The sequence below is a fragment of the Tauraco erythrolophus genome, chromosome 9, assembly GCF_009769465.1.
Source record: "Tauraco erythrolophus isolate bTauEry1 chromosome 9, bTauEry1.pri, whole genome shotgun sequence".
In the NCBI taxonomy this organism is placed as follows: domain Eukaryota; kingdom Metazoa; phylum Chordata; class Aves; order Musophagiformes; family Musophagidae; genus Tauraco; species Tauraco erythrolophus.
Window position 1 is genome coordinate 16,531,007 of NC_141473.1, and position 19,876 is coordinate 16,550,882.

Sequence of the window (19,876 nt, forward strand, 5' to 3'; positions counted from 1 at the left end):
ACTGAAAAGCTAAAGAGTTGAGCCTCAGCAGATAACAGAGCGAGGCTGCCTGCAAATCCCAGCTCTAGAGACCGCTGGCAAAAGCCTTTCAGCACCTCGACCGCACAGCGCACGGGAGGTGCAGCCCCCCTGCGCAGCCCCCCGCAGCAGCGCACGGCCGGCCCGCGCAGCGCACCCGGGATGAAACCGGGAGCGAGCGCGGGTGGCTGGGGCAGGGCTCGCTGCTCTGGGCCCGCAGCCCTCTCCAGCTGCCGGGGCTGGCGGCGGCGGCCCCGCATCCACGGGGTTGGGCTCCCGGGCAGCCCCGCCAGCGTCGCGCCAGATATGAGGAGAACGCGCGGTGCCGCCCGCCGTGGGGATGCTCCTGCGTGGGCCGTGCGGGGCGGGAGGGCGAACGCCTCCGCCCGCCGCGTAAGCCCCGCTCCGCCGGCCCCTCCCGCCGGGGCTCCGCGGGCCGGCTCCTGGCCGCACGTGGCGCGGCGGCTGCCCGCCCCCCGGCCCACGTGTGCCGCCGCGCCGCGCCGTGCCGTGCCGTGCCGGCTCCCCGCTGCAGTCCCGGTGCGGCGGGCGGGCGCTGCGGTGCCGGCGCGGCGGCAATGGCGGCGGCGGGCCCGGTGCGCGGCGGCAGCGGCGGCTGGGGCCGGAGCCGAGGCGCCGTGCTGCTGCTCTTCTTCTCGCTGTCGCCGCGGCCGCCGGCCGGGGCCGCCTGGCTGCTGGGGCTGCGGCCCGAGGACACGGCGCCGGGCCGGGTGTCCCTGGAGGGCGGCGCGGTGCAGGCGGCGGAGGGCAGCCGCTTCCTCCTGCGCCTCTACTTCCAGCCGCCGCCCGAGGGCAACGGCAGCCGCGGGCCGGCGGGGGAGCGGGAGCCGCGGCTGGTCTTCATCGAGGAGGCGGCTCCGGCGGCGGCGGGGGGCAAGGCGGCGCGGGCCCGGCGGAGCGGTGCCGGGAGCGCAGCGCCTGGGCCTCGGACGTGGAGGTGGTGGGGCCGCTGCGCTCGGGCGGGGCGGCGGGCTCGGCGCTGGCCGAGGTGCGGGTGCGGGAGCCGCGCAAGGGCGAGGCGGCGGCGGCGCCGGGCGGGCGGCTCTTTTCCGCTGTGCGCCTGGGACGGGCGGGCCTGGGCGCACCACGGGGCGGCGGGCGGCTTCCTGCTGCGGGTCCGGCCGGCCGCCCCGGCGCTGGGCGCCTGGCTGCTGCCGCTGCCCGAGGCGGGCTGGCTGCGGGCGCTGGGCGCCCTGCTGCTGCTGGGGCTGTCGGCGCTGTTCAGCGGGCTGCGCCTCTCGCTGCTCTCGCTGGACCCGCTGGAGCTCCGCGTCCTGCGCAACAGTGGCTCGGCCGCCGAGCGGGAGCAGGCGCGGCGGGTGCAGGCGGTGCGCGGCGGCGGCGGCACCTACCTGCTGTGCACGCTGCTGCTGGGGCAGGCGGGGGCCAACGCGGCGCTGGCCGGCTGGCTCTGCGCCTCGCTGCCCGGCGGCGGCGGGGCGGTAGCGGCCGGCGGGCCGCGGGGAGCGCCCTGGCTGCCGGTGGTGCTGTGCGCCGCCGCCGTCTTCCTGGGCGGCGAGGTGCTGCCCTACTCCGTCTGCTCGCGGCACGGGCTGGCCATCGCCTCCCGCACCTTGTGCCTCACCCGGCTGCTGATGCTAGCCGCCTTCCCCCTCTGCTACCCGCTCAGTCGGCTGCTGGACTGGGCGCTGGCGGCAGGAGCTCAGCGTCTTCTCCACGCGGGAGCGGCTCCTGGAGACGCTGCGCGCTGCCGGCCCCCACGGCGACCTGGTGCGGGAAGAGTTGGCCATGGTGCAGGGCGCGCTGGAGCTGCGCACCAAGGTTGTGGAGGACGTGCTGACGCCGCTGGCTGACTGCTTCATGCTCCGTGCCGATGCCGTGCTGGACTTCGCCACCGTCTCCGAGATCCTCCGCTCTGGCTACACCCGCATCCCTGTCTATGAGGGCGACCGGCGCGAAAACATTGTCGACCTGCTCTTCGTCAAGGACCTGGCCTTCGTCGACCCCGATGACTGCACCCCTTTGCAGACTGTCACTCGCTTCTACCGCCGCCCACTCCACTGCGTCTTCAACGACACACGGCTTGATACGCTGCTTGAGGAGTTCAAGACGGGTGAGGCCACTGGGCTGCCACCGCCCGGGCTCCCCCCACATCCCTCTGCACCCCAATGATTCCCAGGTCAGCAGCCCCCACGGCCCACCCCTCATGGCCTCCTGGCAGGACCCGGCAGGTACCGGGGATACTGGGGGGAGTTGGACCCTGCATGTGCTGGTGTGGTGGTGACCCTGGTGTCACATGGTAAAACGGCCCCCTGGGTGGCTCGAGGGCCTGCAGTGCTGGTCGTGCCCGTGATGTTACAGAGACTGTAAGAGCCTTCTGCCTCAGAGGTTGCTGGCTCAGCGGGTGAGCCTTTCCCACAGGGCTGATATCTCTGTGGGAGCCTGGCACCATGGGCACAGTGCCTACCTTGCACCCCAGTCTGGGCACGGCAGAGTTCACTGATCTGTTCTGTGCAGAGGAGTTTATGGCAGGAGATTGCATCTCGTTACTTAGCTCTCACGTTTTCAGCTTAGCAGTGAGAAGCAGATCTAGAAAGTGTTTCTGTGCAAGTGGTTTAAGGAAAAAAAAAAAAACCCTAAACCCTTAGAAAAAGCTGTACTTTTTTTTTTGCAGCTGCAACAGTATTCATAATGCAGCAGCTGCCAGCAGCCTCAAAGATGCTGAGAGCTATATTTCATTAACCGTACCTTGAGAATACACACAGCATGTGTTTTCCACCCCCCACTGGAAATTGTGTTTTGCTGTGTGTTACTTGGTACGTCATACTGTAGTGAGTGAGCCTTTGAGAAATGGCTGCAGCGGTGACATCCTGCATTATGTAATGCAGGAGGACAGCACTTGGCTCCCAGGCTGCCTGGGGCTGCTGTGCTGCAAGCAAAGCTGATCATGTGAGAAAGGCCAACCTGGTCCATCCCAGTTACAGAGAAAGCCTCTTTGTGAGTCATCTCTGTGCTTGTTTTTAGAGCTGTTTCTTGTGTGCGGGGAAAGTGATTGTCAGATATATGCAGGTCAGCATCCTCTCTGGAGATGCATAACTATGTCCCTGCCGCTGCGCGGCATCACAGGGAGAGGAGTTGTGTGGCACACACCACCTACCCTCTCTGCCCCTCAGCACAACTGGGGACTTTCAATTTGGTGCATATCAACAAATTCTTGGGTTTTATACTGAGACTGTTAGGAAAAGCATTACGATTGCTCTCTGGGTTCAACCTTGATGAGCTGCAGTAGTTTCCCTCCACCTCTTCTAACATAACCAGCTGTCTCTCCTCCTAATTCCTTACGTGTTTTGCAGTTCCTTCCTAACTGTGGCTTTCTGCATGATACTACAGTGTTACTGAAGTTCATCTGAGGTCTCTGCTACCTCTGTTGTCTAGGGAGTCAGATGTTGACAAAGATGTCAGATGGCTTTGGCACAGTCCCCCTTTGTCAGCCTTCACTGCACTTTATCCTGTTTATTTTGATGTATTCTACTACTTCTCCTTCCAAATTTGTTCTGTAGCCTGGTACCCTATGGATCGATAAACCTATAGAACTGGACTCTAAGTGGCTACTTAGCTCACTGCCCTTTGCTTGCCCTCCTCTCTGCCCTGCTTTTGAACAGAGGTGTTTTCTGTGTGTCACTTCCTGAGTTGACAGGTGCATTAACAAGCGTTGCTACCTGCCCTCGTCTCAAATGAAGATTATCCTGCCTTCTTCAGCTTTGTCTGTTAAACTCTTGGCATTTTGCTGCAGGCTCTTCCTCTCTTACATCTGTTTCATGGCCTTCTGGGGCGTTTCGCTACAGCCCCTGCACAGAGCTCTCCCTAAAACTTACTTCTATTCCCACTTCATTTCTCCTGGTGTTTTTTAAATTACGTGGCTGAAAAGCTTTGCTTTTGGTCTTAGTATCTAACTCAGCTTGGTGTATAGCTCTTCCCTCAAATGTTCTCTCCAAGTGCTGCCATTCTCTTCTGATTCATCTTTCCCCTATTTGTAGGCATTTGGTCACCCCCAGGACCCCGTGTTTGTATGTGGCCATCCTCCAGCCCAGCCCTGAACCCCATATAAACTCTCTTTTCCCAGTTCCAAATACAGGTTCCTGTGCCGGCTCCTACACTGTGACAGACGTTTGCTCCCAGCTGCCTTCAGCCCCTTTCACTTGACTATTTAATTTCTAAAATAAAGATTTCCCATTTGTAATTAAGAATCTTCATCACTGTCTGCTTTTCTGTGTCCTGTTGAATTATGGCGAAGTATCTTGTTTGATCTAATCAAGGTTGCTTTCCATGGCTGGGTCTTCTGTGACACCTCCAACTAATTAGAGAGAAGGTTGATTGCTTGTTGGTTCAGCGAGTGCTTAATGAAGGCATTCATCACTTCACACATCCAAGGGGCCTGAAGGACAGCAAAGGCTCCCACTGATAAGGCCCGGGCACTTTCTAGGAAATTAAAGTCTCCAGTAAGGATGGGTATTGATAACCTCGTCCTTAGGTCCCTGACAAACCTCTAGAGAAACCCTGCCAGGGTTTCTTTCCCTTCTCCAATGATTAACTCAGGTTTTGTATCCTTTATTTTTTAGTTATTACAGTATTTATATAAAATACCCATAACATTTTATAGCTTCCTTTCCTGGATAGTGATGTATACTTCTGATCTGTTTCACTAATGATTAATGTTCTGCCACATCCACTATACCCATAATGTCATTTTTTTGCATAATGTATAAGTAACACAATTTCACTGCCAGAGTTCCTTGCCATGGTACACAAACATTTGTTCTTTCTTACTGAAAATGTCAGGGGGCGATTAAATACAGCATGTTGGGACTCTTGCTCACACCTCCAGCAGCACTTACCCTTTTCTGCCTCTCCTCCTACTCACTGGTATCATACTGTATTATCCTTGTTTACCTGATGCATTTCTTTTTTTCTCCTTGTGCTCTCCTAGCTAGGAAGATTATCAGCTTTTTTTTTTTTTTTTTTTTTTTCCCCCACTCTCCAGTCTTTTACAGCAGGGTTCAGAGGGAAGTTTTCCTTCATTGGTTTCTAGGTATGTTCACACCTAAGCTTGCTTGAGCTCGATTCCATTACAATGCTTTGATGTTTACCTTCAGTTTAATCCACAGATGAGTCACAAATCCCCTCTCCCCAGCAGGACCCTGTGTAGATAGGATTACCTGTCACAGACCTGGAGAAGGGCACTTCTGTAGCATCAGCTTGCCAAAACATTTAAACTGTACGAAAATAGTAGCGTACGCTTCACCAGTACCTACGGAGCTAATGGCCTGGTGTGGTTGCAGCAAATGAGAGCAGCTGTGAGCTTCTGGCTGGCAAAACCTGGCCCATGCCCCATTGCAGCAGAACTGGTTAAACTCTTCACACGCCTGTTGCTGCTGGGACCATTCAATGTCTCTTTTGGCACTAATTCCTGGAGAAAGTTAAATTGAGGGCACTAATGGGAACTGAGAAAAACCCAGAGAAGGCTGCAAACAGCAGCAATGGGGGGCCTTTCCTGCAAGCAGATAACTTGGACTTCAACCCATAGCCTGAAAGAGGAGGGCAGTTGCTAAAACTGTATTGAAAAACAACATTACAGCAGGTCTAGCTGAAGGCGGGAATTGCTTGTGCTAGAAGATGGTTTTGACTTGATTTCCTCATCAAAACTCAATGAAATGAACTCAAATAATGAAGCCTGGACACTCACTTTGATATCTTTTCAGGTCATTTCTATAGAAGGCATGCATAGTTGTGCAGCGTTCACATAGAAGTGTTAAGTGGAGGACACTACACAAAATCTGTGTCTTCTCTACAAATAAGAAAATGCATAGCAGTATGGTAACTTTGCTACCTAGCCTGAAAGATGCTGAAGCTACTGAAGGAGTGAAAAAATCTGGAGCAAATTTCTTGGCAGTTTGTATTGGTGCACCTCAGAGTACCTGGCTTTATTCTAGGCTCCCAGGAGGAATTGTCTAATACACCACAGAAATAACTGCACCATATTTAGCAAGCTAAAGCAATGTAGAGGGGCAGATGAGATCCCAGTAGGATAAACTTCACCTTGAGAATGTGGAGCTAGGAGGAAAGTTTATGCATTCATTCAGTGTGAAATGCTGTGGGTGATGCAGTCTGTTTCTCCCCTATCCCTAGAAGATAACCAAAGCCATGCATGTTGCCACTTCAGTCCTGTGATATAGCTCCTCATGGGGAGCTCTTCTGTGAGGTCTGCCTCCTTGTTCTGTTTGTACTTTTGGGAAGTCATAGTCTTATCCCATTGCTCAATTCATTTATGGATTTTGTTGACTAATTTCCAGTGGGGAGGGTCTATATACAGCTGTGGCACCTTTCAGCAAGTAATTTTCTTCTGTCGGGAACAGTAGAAATTTGCTCTTACGTTCATTTTCCTGCAGCAGGGCAGAGGCTGAGGGCCAACTCAGATTATCCTTCTGTGGTTTGGCATCTTTTAAGAGTTACTAAAAGTAAATTCTCCAAAAACAAACTTCCTGGATTAGCACAGAAAACAGCCTGTCCTGCAGAAGACATTTCTGCCCTAGGGGCTGTCTTGGCTTTTGAAAATACTCTACAGCCTCTGTTAGACTTCTGCAAACTGAAAGTAGCTGGAGAAGGTGTTTACACTTGCCAGGAACTGGGGTCAGTACTATTTCACCTGCTTTTCTTCCTGGCCTCCTTCTGAGCCTGCAGCTGTTGCAAGCACAAATATGGGTTGAAATTTAAATCAGCCTTCAAGAGATTTCTGCAAGTGTGATAGCCACTATCTTGAGCGCCTTGCTGGGCTGAAGCAGCGACCTCCCATAAGTCATATGGCTTAAGGAGCCCGCTGTTAACCAGGAACTATCCCATGCATGTGCCTTGAAGGGTGATTGCCAGGCAGAGAGTGGGTGAGATGTGGATACACAAAAGATGGTTTCGATGACTCATGCTGCAACTTTCCTTGAAACATTACTTTGCTTTCCCTCCAAAACTGCGCTAAATTTCACTGTGTGAACCCTGGGCAGCTTTACCCCACTCCAGCAAGTCCACAAGCAGGCCTGCCACCAGGAAGGTGTTCAGCAAAGCAAGACGGGAGCCATGTCCTCGGGAGAGAGGGCACTCAGCCACCCATTTACCTCCTGGGAGCTGTCAAAGGCACCTTCAAACTGAGCTATGGGAAAAAATAAAGTGGCCTATGCTACTGATACCAATGAAAACAGTTTTGCCTTGGCTTTTTGGAGTTTTTTTAGCTTGAGAAAGCCTCAGCATCCTTGTAGGCTTCCTTAGGCTCCAAGTAACATGCAAGGGGACTCACTATTTGTGGGCAGGCGGGGTCATACTCAGGAGGTCAGAGACCTGTTGTACAGCAGATGGAAGATGAGACTCTGTATCCCTCTTACCCTCCAGGTCTGTTTTGTCAATGGCAATCCATCAGCTATTCCAAATACTCCCATTTTTTCCCCAGTTTTCCTTAAGGTTAGAAAAAGCACCAAAGCAGAGTATGACAGAGACTTTTGAATGCTGCTGGAGACGGATGTGAGTAGATGAAGTTCTCATCTCTGAGGAGGGTCTGCATTAGATTAGGATTTACGGTTTTCCCCTCGCGTAGCTCTGATTCCCCATAGAGCTGGGTCTGTTTGCAGCCCTCCTAGTTATTTCCCATGTGTTTAGGTGTAGGTGTGCATTGCCTATAAGTGCAGCTCCTCATGGTTGTGGTTTCATCCTCAGTGCAGAGTTGTGGTAATGCAAGAGCACACTCACACACACATTTTCAGTTTAAGAAGTTCAAGTCAGGGTCCCTGCTTACTTCAGATGCAGGTCTGCCAGGGGGCATGGAGATGCTGGCAGCCCCTGGCACAGGGAAGAGCTTTGGTGAAAAGCACACAGGAAACAGATTTCAGTTACATCATGGTTGTTTCACAAATCAAACTTATTTACCAATTACTCTTTTTTTTTGCCTTCCATTTTGTAGCTGTAAATGGTTCATGGCTTGTGCCTGTACCTTTGATCTCCAGTAACAGCTTTAGATCTTACGGTAAAAATTCATGAAAATAAATTTCATGCTCGGAATGCTTATCCTGTGGAAGGAGAGACAAGGCTAAAGCGTCTTTAACATTCCTCTGACTGAGCACCTCCATTGAAAAAATGATAAGGAAGTAGTCTGGGCTATATTTGCAGCCAACAGCACTTTCTTTCCCACAAGTAAAGGCATTTCCATGTGTTCAGACCATGTTCTGTCTTCGGGGAGAACACTTTGAGGTGGATCTATGAGCCCAGGGTCATTTAGGTACCTGTGAAAAACAAGGCTCCTAAAAATGGGCATAAAAGCTTTAGGTATCTGTTCAGATGCTTGCTCCATCCGGAAGCTTTCAGCTGTTTATATTAGCTCTGTAATTTAGCTTTTTGAGGCATTAACTTTCCACTGAAGCTGTTGTTTGAAATGAGCAGATTTCATGTAGCTCATAAAGAATTTAGTACAGTTGTATCCCATGCTGAGCAGACACTTAATCACCTATAGACTTCCTGTGCGAGAGCAGTCCTGCGGAGGCCGGTGAAGCTATTCGCACAAGTAAAGTTAATTGCCCATTTGTTCTAGCGTTTGCCAAACCAAGGCTTTGATTCTCAAGTGTTTCACCGTGCTTTCCTGCATCAGCCGTAGCCCTGTAAAATTCACATGTGACAGCTTGCTAGTGGGGAAGCAGCTCACCCTTATAACTCATTTTATTCAAGCTATCAAGCAACAGTTACATAGCATGGTTTTTGGAATCAGTTTTACACATTTAAAGCTGGTTTAGATCAAGTTTGGGGCTTTGTTTAAATGATTTATCTCTCTCTATTGTACTCCCACTGAGGCAGACCTGCAGGGTAATGGTGGGAGAAGAGAACATGACCCCTCTGATGCCCCTGGTTCTGTCCCTGCGCCATCCTCCCTTAGGCATTGCTACCACCTCGTAAAATTGCCCAACTTCTGCTCTTATACCTGCCCCCCAAGAGTCACCACTTTTCCTCTGTGCCACAGCTCCAAAGGCTGGGCAGGGGGATACAGCTGAGCTCAGCAACATCTCCGAACAACAGGACACCTACAACCTCTCTCCACCCCTACTGCCACATTTATAATGTTATGTTAAAAAAGTGATGGGAGGAGACCCAGGACCCAGCTGGGTCAGAAGGCAGGACTTTGCAAATGTTCTCATGCCCCTCAGGTAGGAGATGAGGGCAAGTCAGCCCTTTCCCAGTGGGGGCCAGCTGGGAGCGGTGATCATTTGCAAGGTCTGCGGCCGGGGTGCAGGGCAGGGGTGGGGGGTTTGTGATGTGGGTATCAGCTGGCGGGGCAGGGGCTAAGATCAGCTCACTGATGGGGGCCAGGAGCAGCCACAGGAATTGCAACAATTTTCCACTGCTGGGTACCTGCTCCATTGCTGATGTGGGTGTTAGCCTGGAAATCTAAACCTGGGGGTTTATAGTGTGGCTTCAAGTGTTTATTTTCTGTGAAAATAAAGAACTCTTGAGCACTCTAACAGCCCTCCTGGCTCTGCCTCCGGCACAGTGAAGCTGTGGTTCTCCTCCCAGGCTAACGGTGCTGGGTTATTTCTAAATAATCTCAATTGCTGCTATGTGAATGTGAAGCTGGAATCACATTTCTCTGTGACTGCTCTAGACTAAATTACAGCATTGATGTAGGTGTTTGGCCAAAAAAAGAATTGCCTCCATTACTCTCTGACTGCCTTTAAGTAGCACCTAAGCTTTTTGTAAGGGCTCAGTGGTTTTGGGTTGCATGTAAATGTCATTAACAACAAGCTTTCGGCCAAAAGAAATAACTTCTCCCCTCTCCTCGCTCACCCGAGGACTTGTAGGAGACCAGATGGCCCCAGTGTTTGGGAGCGCGGTTTGGCAAAGGAGACATTTTTGAAAGTTGGACTTTGCTAAGATGAAACGTAGCTGTTGCTGCTGTCTTGCCGCCAACTCTGCTGCTTTTTTCTTTTTAAGTCTCAAGTTGTTTTACTTTGTTACCCACTGAACAGACAAGATGCACAAACTTGTGTGTGAAAAGGAGTGAAATAGCCAGGTCCAAAGAACATGCTGAATTTTCAATGCCCCGAGGCTATTGATTTGGTTTTTCAAAGTGCATCTCAGTGCTACTTGCTGTGATGTTATGTTCTCGTTTCTAATTCTGTAGGCGTGGGAGGCAGCGAGCTGCTCTCTGAAATCTTGCAATAAAAGCTTGGTATGAGGAGGAGGGAATTTATACTGTGGAAAATGCCCAAGCTTTGCTGTGAGAAATGTATAGTGCTGATCTTCGGCTGAGAAATATCATTTGCTCGTCTCAGATCTAGGGCAGGGTTATTTGAAGGTCATGTGTTCCCCAGCAAGACGTATTCGGTGGGACTGTCGGGCTGCCCTGGATGCTCTTGTCCCTGTCCCACTGTGGGGATGAGCCAGAGGCACCAGTGGGTGAGGAGGGGGCTATGCAGCAGGCAGGAGCCCACATTGATTGCATCTTTAGACCTAAATACCATTCACATCCCCTTGCCTGGAGCAGCAGGAGATTTTGTTGGGGAGGCTTTATGGAAGAAGCAGATGCAGAGGCAGCTGCATAGCAGAAGGGACGTGCCCCCCTTTTCGGGTAACCATTGCTGCTCAAGGAGCTGAGCTCCAGGTCTGTGGGGAAAATAAGGCATTTGCAGGTTTCTGGAGGTCCCTGCAGTGCCCATGGTGCAGTTGGGTTTGTGCAGGCGTTGCAAAGGGAGACTCCGGGGAAACACAACAAACAGAGCAGAAGTTGTTGGCGGTGGTGCCGATGAAGGACATTTTTAACGTTTTAAGTAAAACTAGAGGTTCAGGACCTGTGGGCACTGCTGAGCAGCACAGGAGCCACAGGGGCAGGAAGAAAACCAGTGCTGCTCTTTGACAGGTCCAAGAATACCTTGAAGCTAGAAAACCAGCAGTTGTTTGTGGCTTGGAAGTTGGGTTCTGGTCAAGCTGCTGAGCAGGAGCATAAAACAGAGCAGACAAAAAAGGAAGGGAGAAGTTGAAGAGGTCAAAACAGCTTACAGAGAGCCGGACATGTGAAAACAAATAGCAATGTTCGAAGTATGCCAAAATCAAGAAGCCTGAGAATGTGTCAGCAGAGCTGCCAGCTTACTGGGGACAAGTGAGGAATCTGAAACTGTGATTGAGAAACACTGCAACTTCCAAGCAGGAGTCACCATCGTTGCAGCTGAAGGTCCTGGTCCCAGTCTGCTTGTTTAAGGTAAAGGAGAGGAGGTGCTGTCAGGGGCCGGATTTGGAGAAGATGTTCAGATGCAAGCCGATGGCTTGAAAAGCATTCAGCCTCCCTGTCCAGATGGTTTACCCAAGAGTTCTGCAGGAGCTGGGCTGAAAGCCGCAAACAAGCATACACATTTCTGTGTTAAAACCAGCTGCTGTTGAGAGGAGCTGGGGGCTTTGCCCATATTTTAAGAAAAGCTTTAGGATTGGTCCAGACAGTGATGGATAGAAAGCTGCGGGGGAGCTGTTCCTGACAATTTGATGGGAAAGATAATTAACAACAGAATGAGAAAACACCAGGAGGATGAGGGAAACAGTAGAGCCCAAGGACACACTCACATTTCTGTGTTGGAGGACACTGTCGCATTGCTCTGTTAGAGTTGTCTCATGCCAGTGAAGCCGAGGGTAAGCAAGAAGCAGCTGGTATAATGTGCACTTCATTCCTGCACAGGAGGCTGTCAAAGAGCTAAGTGGAGTGACTTGCAGCAGATTGCCTGGTTAAAGAAAGCAAGCGGCCCCAAAAAAAGAGCCAGACAGATTCCTGCGACACCTGGAAATCAGCCTGGGGAGCAGCAGCCTTGTTAGGCTGGGCTGTGTATCCAGCCGTTCTCTTTGGGTTAGGGTGGTTGGGGTGGATTTGGGTGATAGTGGCTTCTGAGGTTTGGCTGTTATCTGTGCCTCCCACCAAGCTCTGTCCGCCCACCAGCCCACCGTGCTGGCGACCGCTCTCACCAGGGTTGGGGGTCTCACTGCCGCTCTGCTCTCCCCCTGCAGGAAAGTCCCACCTGGCCATCGTGCAGCGGGTGAACAACGAAGGGGAAGGAGACCCGTTCTACGAGGTGATGGGCATTGTCACCCTGGAGGATGTCATTGAGGAGATCATCAAGTCCGAGATCCTGGATGAGACGGATCTGTACAGTTAGTGTCCCAGAGCAGCTACTGCGGTTGCAGGAGCCAGGGTGGGAGCCCGCACAGACAGACAGACATGTGGGTAGGAAAAAGGCCAGAGCAAATCGTGGTCCTTCCCCAGAGCAATTCACAGGCGGGGTGGGAAAGACAAGAATGACGGAGAGGTGCTGGTCAGATGCCAGGGAGTCTCAAATGCTTGAGATAGAGAAGCACCAGCATCAGCAGCCAGTGGTTGGGCAGGGCCTGACCCAGGGACACGTGTGTTGAGCATGAAGTGCCCATGGGTGGTTCCCAAGCTCCTTTCCAACTCTGGGTGATGCATCCAGCCAGGGCAACTCAGGACTTTTCCTGAGAAAGACGCATGTTTCACCAACCTGCTCCCTATCCAGGGAGCTGCTCTGAAGGCTGTGATGCACAGCACATTTTGTGTGCCCCGCTGTGCCAGCTGCTGCTCCACAGCAGCCCTGCCATAGGGTGCAGCGAGACGTGCCTCTCTATATACGTGTGCGTGTGGTGTGGGGTCCTGCAGCTGCAGTGGCTTTGAGGCTGCTGCAGGCAGGCGACTGCTCTGCTCTCTGCCCTGCAGCGGACAATCGGAAGAAGGAACGGGTGCCCCACCGGGGACGCAAGCCCCAGGACTTCTCCATCTTCAGACTCTCGGACAGCGAGATGAAAGTGAAGATCTCCCCGCAGCTCCTCCTGGCTACGCATCGGTTCATGGCAACAGGTACCCTGGCCTTCGTGCAAAACCCACATCTCCTTGCCGCAGCCCCAGCCCCACAGGGCGTCCCTGAGCCATTCCCGGGTCAGGCTTCCCCCACAGCAAGCACTTTCCACCTGCCTAGACCCCTGCCCTGGGCATCTCAGTGCTCCACCAGTGTGGGTCTGCATTTGACTCCCTTCCATGCAGTGGGGTGCTGAGGCTGAGGCCGTGCAGCTCAGAGGACGAACGGTTCCCGGCAGCCCCAGCTCCACTGAGCAAGTGTGTGTCGCCTCCCCTCTAGAAGTGGAGCCTTTCAAGTCCCCCTACCTCTCTGAGAAGATCCTGCTGCGGCTCCTGAAACACCCTAACGTCATCCAGGAGCTCAAGTACGACCGAAAGAACAAGAAAGCGGCGGAGCATTACCTCTACCAGCGCAACCGCCCCGTTGACTACTTTATCCTCATCCTGCAGGTGCCTGGGACAGCAGCAAGCAGAGGGTGGCAGGGGGTGGCCTGTCTCTCCTCACCACCTTGCTCTGCCAGCAGAGATGTCCATCTTCTCATACGGGGAGGCGGGGATCCGTGCAGCCCTGGGTGGGCCAGTGGCCAGGAGCGTGGGGTGCCTGTCTGAGCGGGTTTTCCTTCTCCTTCCAGGGGAAAGTGGAAGTGGAGGTTGGCAAGGAAGGGCTGCGGTTTGAGAATGGCGCATTCACCTACTACGGCGTCCCTGCCATCATGGCTGTCGTCTCCTTGGGTAAGGGCTCTGTGGGCTCCCTCCAGCCCTGCCTTTGCTTCTGCAGCCTCCACGGGGGCTAAGCCAGCTGGTGACCAGGAGAATGGGATGGCCGTGGGGTGGGGTGGCCCTGCTGCAGGGTGTGGGGCAGGCAGGAGCCCTTCCTCTGCCATTCCTACACCTCCCAACTGTCCTTTCAGATAACGATGTGCGAAAAGTGGGCAGCCTGGCCGGATCCTCCTTCCTACGTAAGTATTTCAGAACAGGCTGGGGCTCTAAAACCTCTCCTCCACAGCATGAACCAGCTGGAGGAGGAATAGGTTTGTACCCCGCACAGAGCAGCTCAGGCTCTGTGCCGAGGTCACCTCCTTTAAAAAACTCAGTAGAGAAACAGCGTGCTGAGGGGCTGATGCAGCAGAGTCCCTGCAGAGGGACTTTGAGGTCCCTTTGGGGTCCCTTTGAGGTCCCTTTGAGGTTTCAGCCATGCACTGGACGCCTGCAGGTGGATCCAAGCACAGCTGGCACTGCAAGGGGCGCTACCCACGGGTGGCATCGTGCCCATGCCTATGGGAGCAGTAAACCCTGCGACTTCTGGCATGGTGCATCCAGGTCTCAGCATAACATTGCCAGACCCATTTATGTTCCTGAGGCGCGGAGCACGAGCTGAACGTGGGTCCCACACCAGGGAAATGGGGGCTGCTTGAGAATTGCAGAGATGGGTCAATTTATCTATGAGCCATTCGCACGTGGTGGGGGGGAAATTAGCTGAGTTAAAAGTAGATGCCCCAGTCTCCGTAAATTTCCTGCCTGCAGAGCTGATGGGTTAACCAGCAGATACCCTGCTTGCTGGAATTAAGAGGGAGCTCTGATCAGGGGAGACAGTGAGACCTCCCTCCGCTTTGCTTATCACCCCTGCAAACGTGTAGTGCCTGGTGGCTTGGGAGCAGGCGGAGGTGCTGCCCACCCCCAGTCCGGCACATCCCTCATCTCAAACCCCAGATGCTGTAGCTGGATCTGCAGTGCCGATGGTAAGCCAAGGATGCTCCGAGTGCCTTATCAAAACAAGAACCCACTAAGTTCAACCTTTAGAGAGGGATGTCATGGAGAGAAGACAGAGAGTCCCCTGGGGCCAGTGACTGTCACTCCCATGGGTCCCAGCCTGTGTGCAGCTCTAGGGTTCACCTTGCTGCTGGCTTTGCTCCCGTTCAAAAGGCTGGCTCGTGAGCTGCTAACCCCTCAGTGCGCATTCCTGCTCCTCGTGTGTCCGCTTGGTTTGGACAGAGGGAACCTATAAAGCAGCTGATTTCCCCTGGGATGTTGCTGCATGGCCCGATACCCCTGTGCCCTCAGTGACTGTCCCCAGGACCCCACCGGGGCTCAGGCAGTGAGTGCTGCCCACCGGCCAGGGAGGGCCCGAGCCACAGCGGGAGCCATGTCTGCAGTGCCACCTGCCAGGACGCTGCTGCTCAGGGCTCCTGTGCTCCATATGCTCACAAGTGACGCCGTGTCCCAAGATGTTTTGTGCCATCCAGCCACCCCTGCCCGCTGCAGGACATGTGTGTGTTATGTGTGCAGTGCCAGCAAGGAGGCAGGGCTTCTCGAAGCAAAGCCCAGCAGAAATGAGCGCGAGTAGTGTGTCACAGTGGAGAATTCAGATATTAACCCTTGAGCATTTAACAATTTTTTATTAATTAACCGTTGTTATGCAACTTTTTTATTGCCAGGCAATCTTTGGCATTGGTGGCCAGGGCAGGGGTGCAGCGGCCAACCCCGCTGCGGGAGGCACCGGTGGCGAGAGCAGGGAGCGAGCACTAGTGCTTATCAGCCGTCCTTTGCTCCTGAGGATGAGGATTGTTCTGGGCAGTGCTTCGTGCTGGTGCCTTTGCTTCGACTTCTGTTCGCAGAAGGTTTCGATCCTTGGGAGGATGTGGAACAGGGGAAACTGGAAGGAGGGGGCTGCAGGGCAAATTTCCTGGGGGTTTTACCTTCAAAGCAATCTAAAAACATTAATCACAGAGGCAGCAGATGGTTCCTAGAGTATTGCAGCTGTGCTGTGGGCGCAGTGGCTGGAGGGAGGGCCACACGGCCCAGGCAGGAGGGCTGGCAGCTGGGGAAGCACAGCTGGAGGAGGGGGCTCACAGCTCCTGGTGCTTTCGAGGTGGGCACTGCCAGTGGTGAGAGCAAAGATGAGGTATTGGGAGGTGTTGACGAGTGCATCGCTCACAGTGTGTTGGGTTTCTCTGTGCTCCCTGCTGGAGCCCTGCACCCCTGTGGAATGGCCCAGGGATGCCATGGAGGGCAGCAGGACAGCTGCCCGCAAGCAGTGAGTTACAGGGAGGGAGAATGCCTGCCCTTGACATTCTCACTGCTGCTGTAACCTGTGGCAATAAGCCATGGAAAGTGCATGGCCTGGGATTCGCCCTCTCTGTGGCAATGGGTCAGGCAGCCTCCGACGCGGGGTCCTGGCATCTTGTGGTTCCCACATGGAGCAGCCCACTGTGGGTGGCTTGTCTCGGCACTGCCCCAAATGTGTTGTGATCCAGGGCCTTGCAGGAGCTGCTGCCAGCCCAGCACGACATTCTTTGCTTTGCATCATGCTGAGGGGCTTCTGCCAGCCCCTGCTGTGGGGCTGTGTGGAGGCAGGGGCTGTTGCAGAGCATATTCCATCTCTACCACCTGCCCGTGCACACAGAAGCATCCCAGATGCCAAGCACAGTGACTTGGTTTAGCTTCTGCCCATCTCCCAGGTGGCACAAGCTGACCACAAAGTCCCCTCTCTTGGCAGTGGCTGGAGGAGGGCCGGAGCAGGGTGCCGGCACTCAGCCGATGGAAGATACTTTCTGCCCACAGCGTGGCTCTCAGGAGATGGGTGGCTGTGCAGCCCCCAGCCTCACCTCCTCTTACCTTGTCACAGAGCAGCCTGTTGATCTACAGCATTCCAATCTGTGTGACTGCCGGTGTCCTTGTCCCCAGGGCTGGCAAGCACCTCCACAGAGCAGAAGCAACAGGGTGTAATAGGGTTGGGAAGGGATGCTGGAGGTGGTGGCAGGAGCCCAGCCCGCGGCTCCTGGCACGTGATTCTGTTTCTCATTATTCCTCTTGATCTGTCTACCACCCTCACCTCTGTCCCTTACCTTTCCTTGTCCTCTCCTTCCTTCCCCTCTCTCTCTCCGCAGTGCCCGTCTCAGTGTCCCGTACCTTCGCCTTCAGCAGAGGGGACTCCCTGGCTGGCTCTCCAGGTAACAGGTCATGGCTTTGGGCAGGGACCTCCGCATGTGCCAGGCTCTTTCCAACTCCCTGTGCATGGTGCACCAAGCTCCTTCCACTCTGCATGCCGGGCAGTGCCCGGAGAGGAGCACCCATGGCACCCCACACCAGGCAGCCTCGCACTGGTTGGAGCGTGGGTGGCAGACCAGGGACAGCAGCCCTGCCACAACCTCCCCAGTATGATGCAAATCCCAGGAAGAATGGGATGAGGACAGAGGTAGCCATGGACCGCTTGGAATTTCTTTGGTGTGCAGTTTCTGTAAATTCCTGTGTTCAGTGCTTGGGTTTTCTTGCCACTTGCTGCTTCTGACAACCTTACCCGCAGCCCTGCATGCATGCTGCCCTGCTTCTCTTGCTTTCTGGCAATCCAGGTGATAGAAGGGTGTTTTAGCAGCAGAGCAAAGTCAGCAAGATGTTGACGTCACCCATGCAAGGAACAAGCTGCCTCTGTTCCCTAATAAATCACTGACCAGACAAAATCCATGTTGCTGTGTGTCAGAGGCCATCAGTCAACGTGAGTGATGGGCCAGCTTGCCATGGCAGCCTCTGCTCCTGTTCTGTCAGAGTCGGGGTGGACAGGAGCGTGCCCTCTAGGCAGGCAAAGTAAACCCCATGGACTGCCAGCTGCAACCAGGAGAATTTGTGCCAAATGCCGTGCAGAAGGCCTGCGTTAGCAGGAGAGCTATCAGTTGGTATGACAGGCAGGCAGCTACCCTAACCTCTCCTGCCGGTGCCAGGTGAGATCCTGCCTGCCCAGTCCCTTCGGTTTGCACAGGGCTGAGCATGGCACAGAGCCTCTGCCACCCATGTGCACCGAGGGAGACCCCACTGCAGGTCCCCAGAGGGCCCCTGCCAGCCCCGGTGTGCATGGAGAGCAGCCACTGGAGGTGACCGATCCACCCTGGCCCCGCGCCGGCACCGGGCACCCAAGCAGCACCACGAGTGAGAGTCAGCGTTTGCCTCTCTGCCATCCCCTCCACAGTGAACAGGTCACCGTCACGGTGCAGCGGGCTCAACCGCTCTGAGTCCCCTAACCGGGAGCACGACTACGGGGGCAGCACCACACCGCTCCACAGCAGTAGCAACAACATCTACACGCCCGACTACTCTGTGCACATCCTCTGCGATGTGCAGTTTGTCAAGGTACCGCTGGGCTGGCAGGGACTGTCCCACCCCAGCCCCACCCTGCCCAGGCACCCTCTCACCCTGTTCTGCCCCGGGAGCCTGGTGGGTGCCCAGTGGGTGATGGAGAGTCCCATACTCCTCCTGTCTGGGGGTTCAGTGCCACCAAGTCCCCAGGGGGTCCCAGTGGGGCTTGGTGCCTACTGAGCTGGGTGCACGTGTCTGTGTGCCCAGGTCACCCGGCAGCAGTACCACAACGCGCTGGTGGCCAGCCGCATGGACAGCTCGCCCCAGTCCCCCGACATGGAGGCCTTTGACAGGGATTCAACCAAGGCCTCAACCACGCGGGGAACCCCACAGACACCTAAGGAGGACCCCACCACCCTCCTGAACGAGAGGAACAGCGTCATGTGTGAGTCACCCAGCAGCATCCCTTCCCTGCCACGGGCCAACACTGCCTATCCCCTGGGGGGGGCTGTGCTGGGACCTGCTGGCATGGTGGGCATGCCGCTGCTGAGATGCAGTTGCACATGGACTGGGGCACATGGGCGTTTGCACAGGCACACACCTGTGGATGCTGTTCTGTGCCTGCACATGCACACAGGTGCAAGCATGCAGACTCCTAAATGCCCTTTCTCCACGCGGTCCTGCTCCCTGGGGGTCCCTGGCACTGGGACCGGCTGCCACAGCAGGCGTCTCCCATGTCCTGCCCCAGGGCACAGCACCTGCCCGCCCTGCACCATGCCTGCCCTGTGTCCCCACAGGCAGCCATGCTGAGGGGCTGCGCAGTCCCAGTGAATCGGTGTTCCTGCGCATGGAGGGCATCCCCTTCATCCAGGAGGAGCTGGCTGACAACGAGGAGAACAGCAAGCAGCAGAGTGAGTCTGGCCAAGGGGGACACACATACATGACCCTGGGGATGGCAAGGGCTGTGGTGTCCCAGGGTGCTGCAGCCAGGCTGGGCTTTTGCAGACAGTGAGCTCTGCAGCACCGTCCTGGAGGCAGAGTCCCCAGGCAGAGAGGCTGGGACCAGCTCATCGCCAAGCAGCTCTGAGGAAACGCTGGGCAGGAGGCTGCTGAGATCCCTCAGTGAGTGACTGACCTGTGAAGGGAGCACCCAGGGGAGAGCTCTGCCCTGGCACCCTGCTGATTGGGTCAGCTCCTCCCCAGCCCCATCCTGGGGATACCCTGCATGGGGCTGGCATGGAGCAGGGGGGCAGCCCAGTACCCCAGCAGCACCCCAGCAGCAGGCAAAACTGTATGTAGGGCTAGTTCCGGCAGAACCAGCTGCTTGGTCCTGGCCAAACCCTATGCACCCCCCTGCCCTGAGCACCCTTAGCACCCAGCCCAAGGCACCCTTGCTGCTGCAGGTGGGCGCAAGCAGCGGTCGTCGCTGGAGGGTGAGAAGACGCCAGAGGAGAGCTCCAATCTTGCCCCATTAATCACCTGAGCAGCAGCGTGGCCGGAGCACAATGCTGGAGGCCCATGCAGACTGGAGGTAGGAACCTGCCTCTTGGGCAATATTCCTGCCCCAGCAAATGGGAAGATGGTCAATTTTAATAGCACAAAATCAAGTTTCAAGCAGCAAAGCCAAACGATGTGATTCGGAGCCTGTGAAGGTACGTGTGTCACTGGGGGCTGGAATGGCGTCAAGGGATGCAGCACCAGCCTCCAACCATCATTGGGGCAGCAATGGTTGTCAAGAGTAAGACCCTAACTCATGTTCTCACAGCTAGAAATGTGTGTCTGCACCAGTATCCCCAAGCCTGGCTAGGAAAGGTGCTGCAGGCTTGAGCAGCAGCAGGTCAGGGAGGGCAGGCTCTGGCCGCCTGCACCAGGCTCCGCTTG

At 55.0% G+C, this 19,876-nt stretch overlaps 1 protein-coding gene across 1 annotated transcript; it reads left to right on the forward strand.

Annotated features, from left to right (window-relative positions):
- The first annotated feature begins 596 nt into the window (after nucleotides 1-596).
- Nucleotides 597-19,478, forward strand: CNNM1 (cyclin and CBS domain divalent metal cation transport mediator 1). Its single transcript, XM_086616821.1, is given in 15 exon segments — nucleotides 597-921; nucleotides 924-1,090; nucleotides 1,092-1,691; nucleotides 1,693-2,113; nucleotides 12,070-12,213; nucleotides 12,791-12,931; nucleotides 13,209-13,378; nucleotides 13,561-13,660; nucleotides 13,840-13,887; nucleotides 16,816-16,878; nucleotides 17,889-18,049; nucleotides 18,263-18,440; nucleotides 18,793-18,959; nucleotides 18,961-19,117; nucleotides 19,399-19,478. Coding segments are annotated over 15 exon segments (2,922 nt in total).
- The last annotated feature ends 398 nt before the right edge of the window (nucleotides 19,479-19,876 follow it).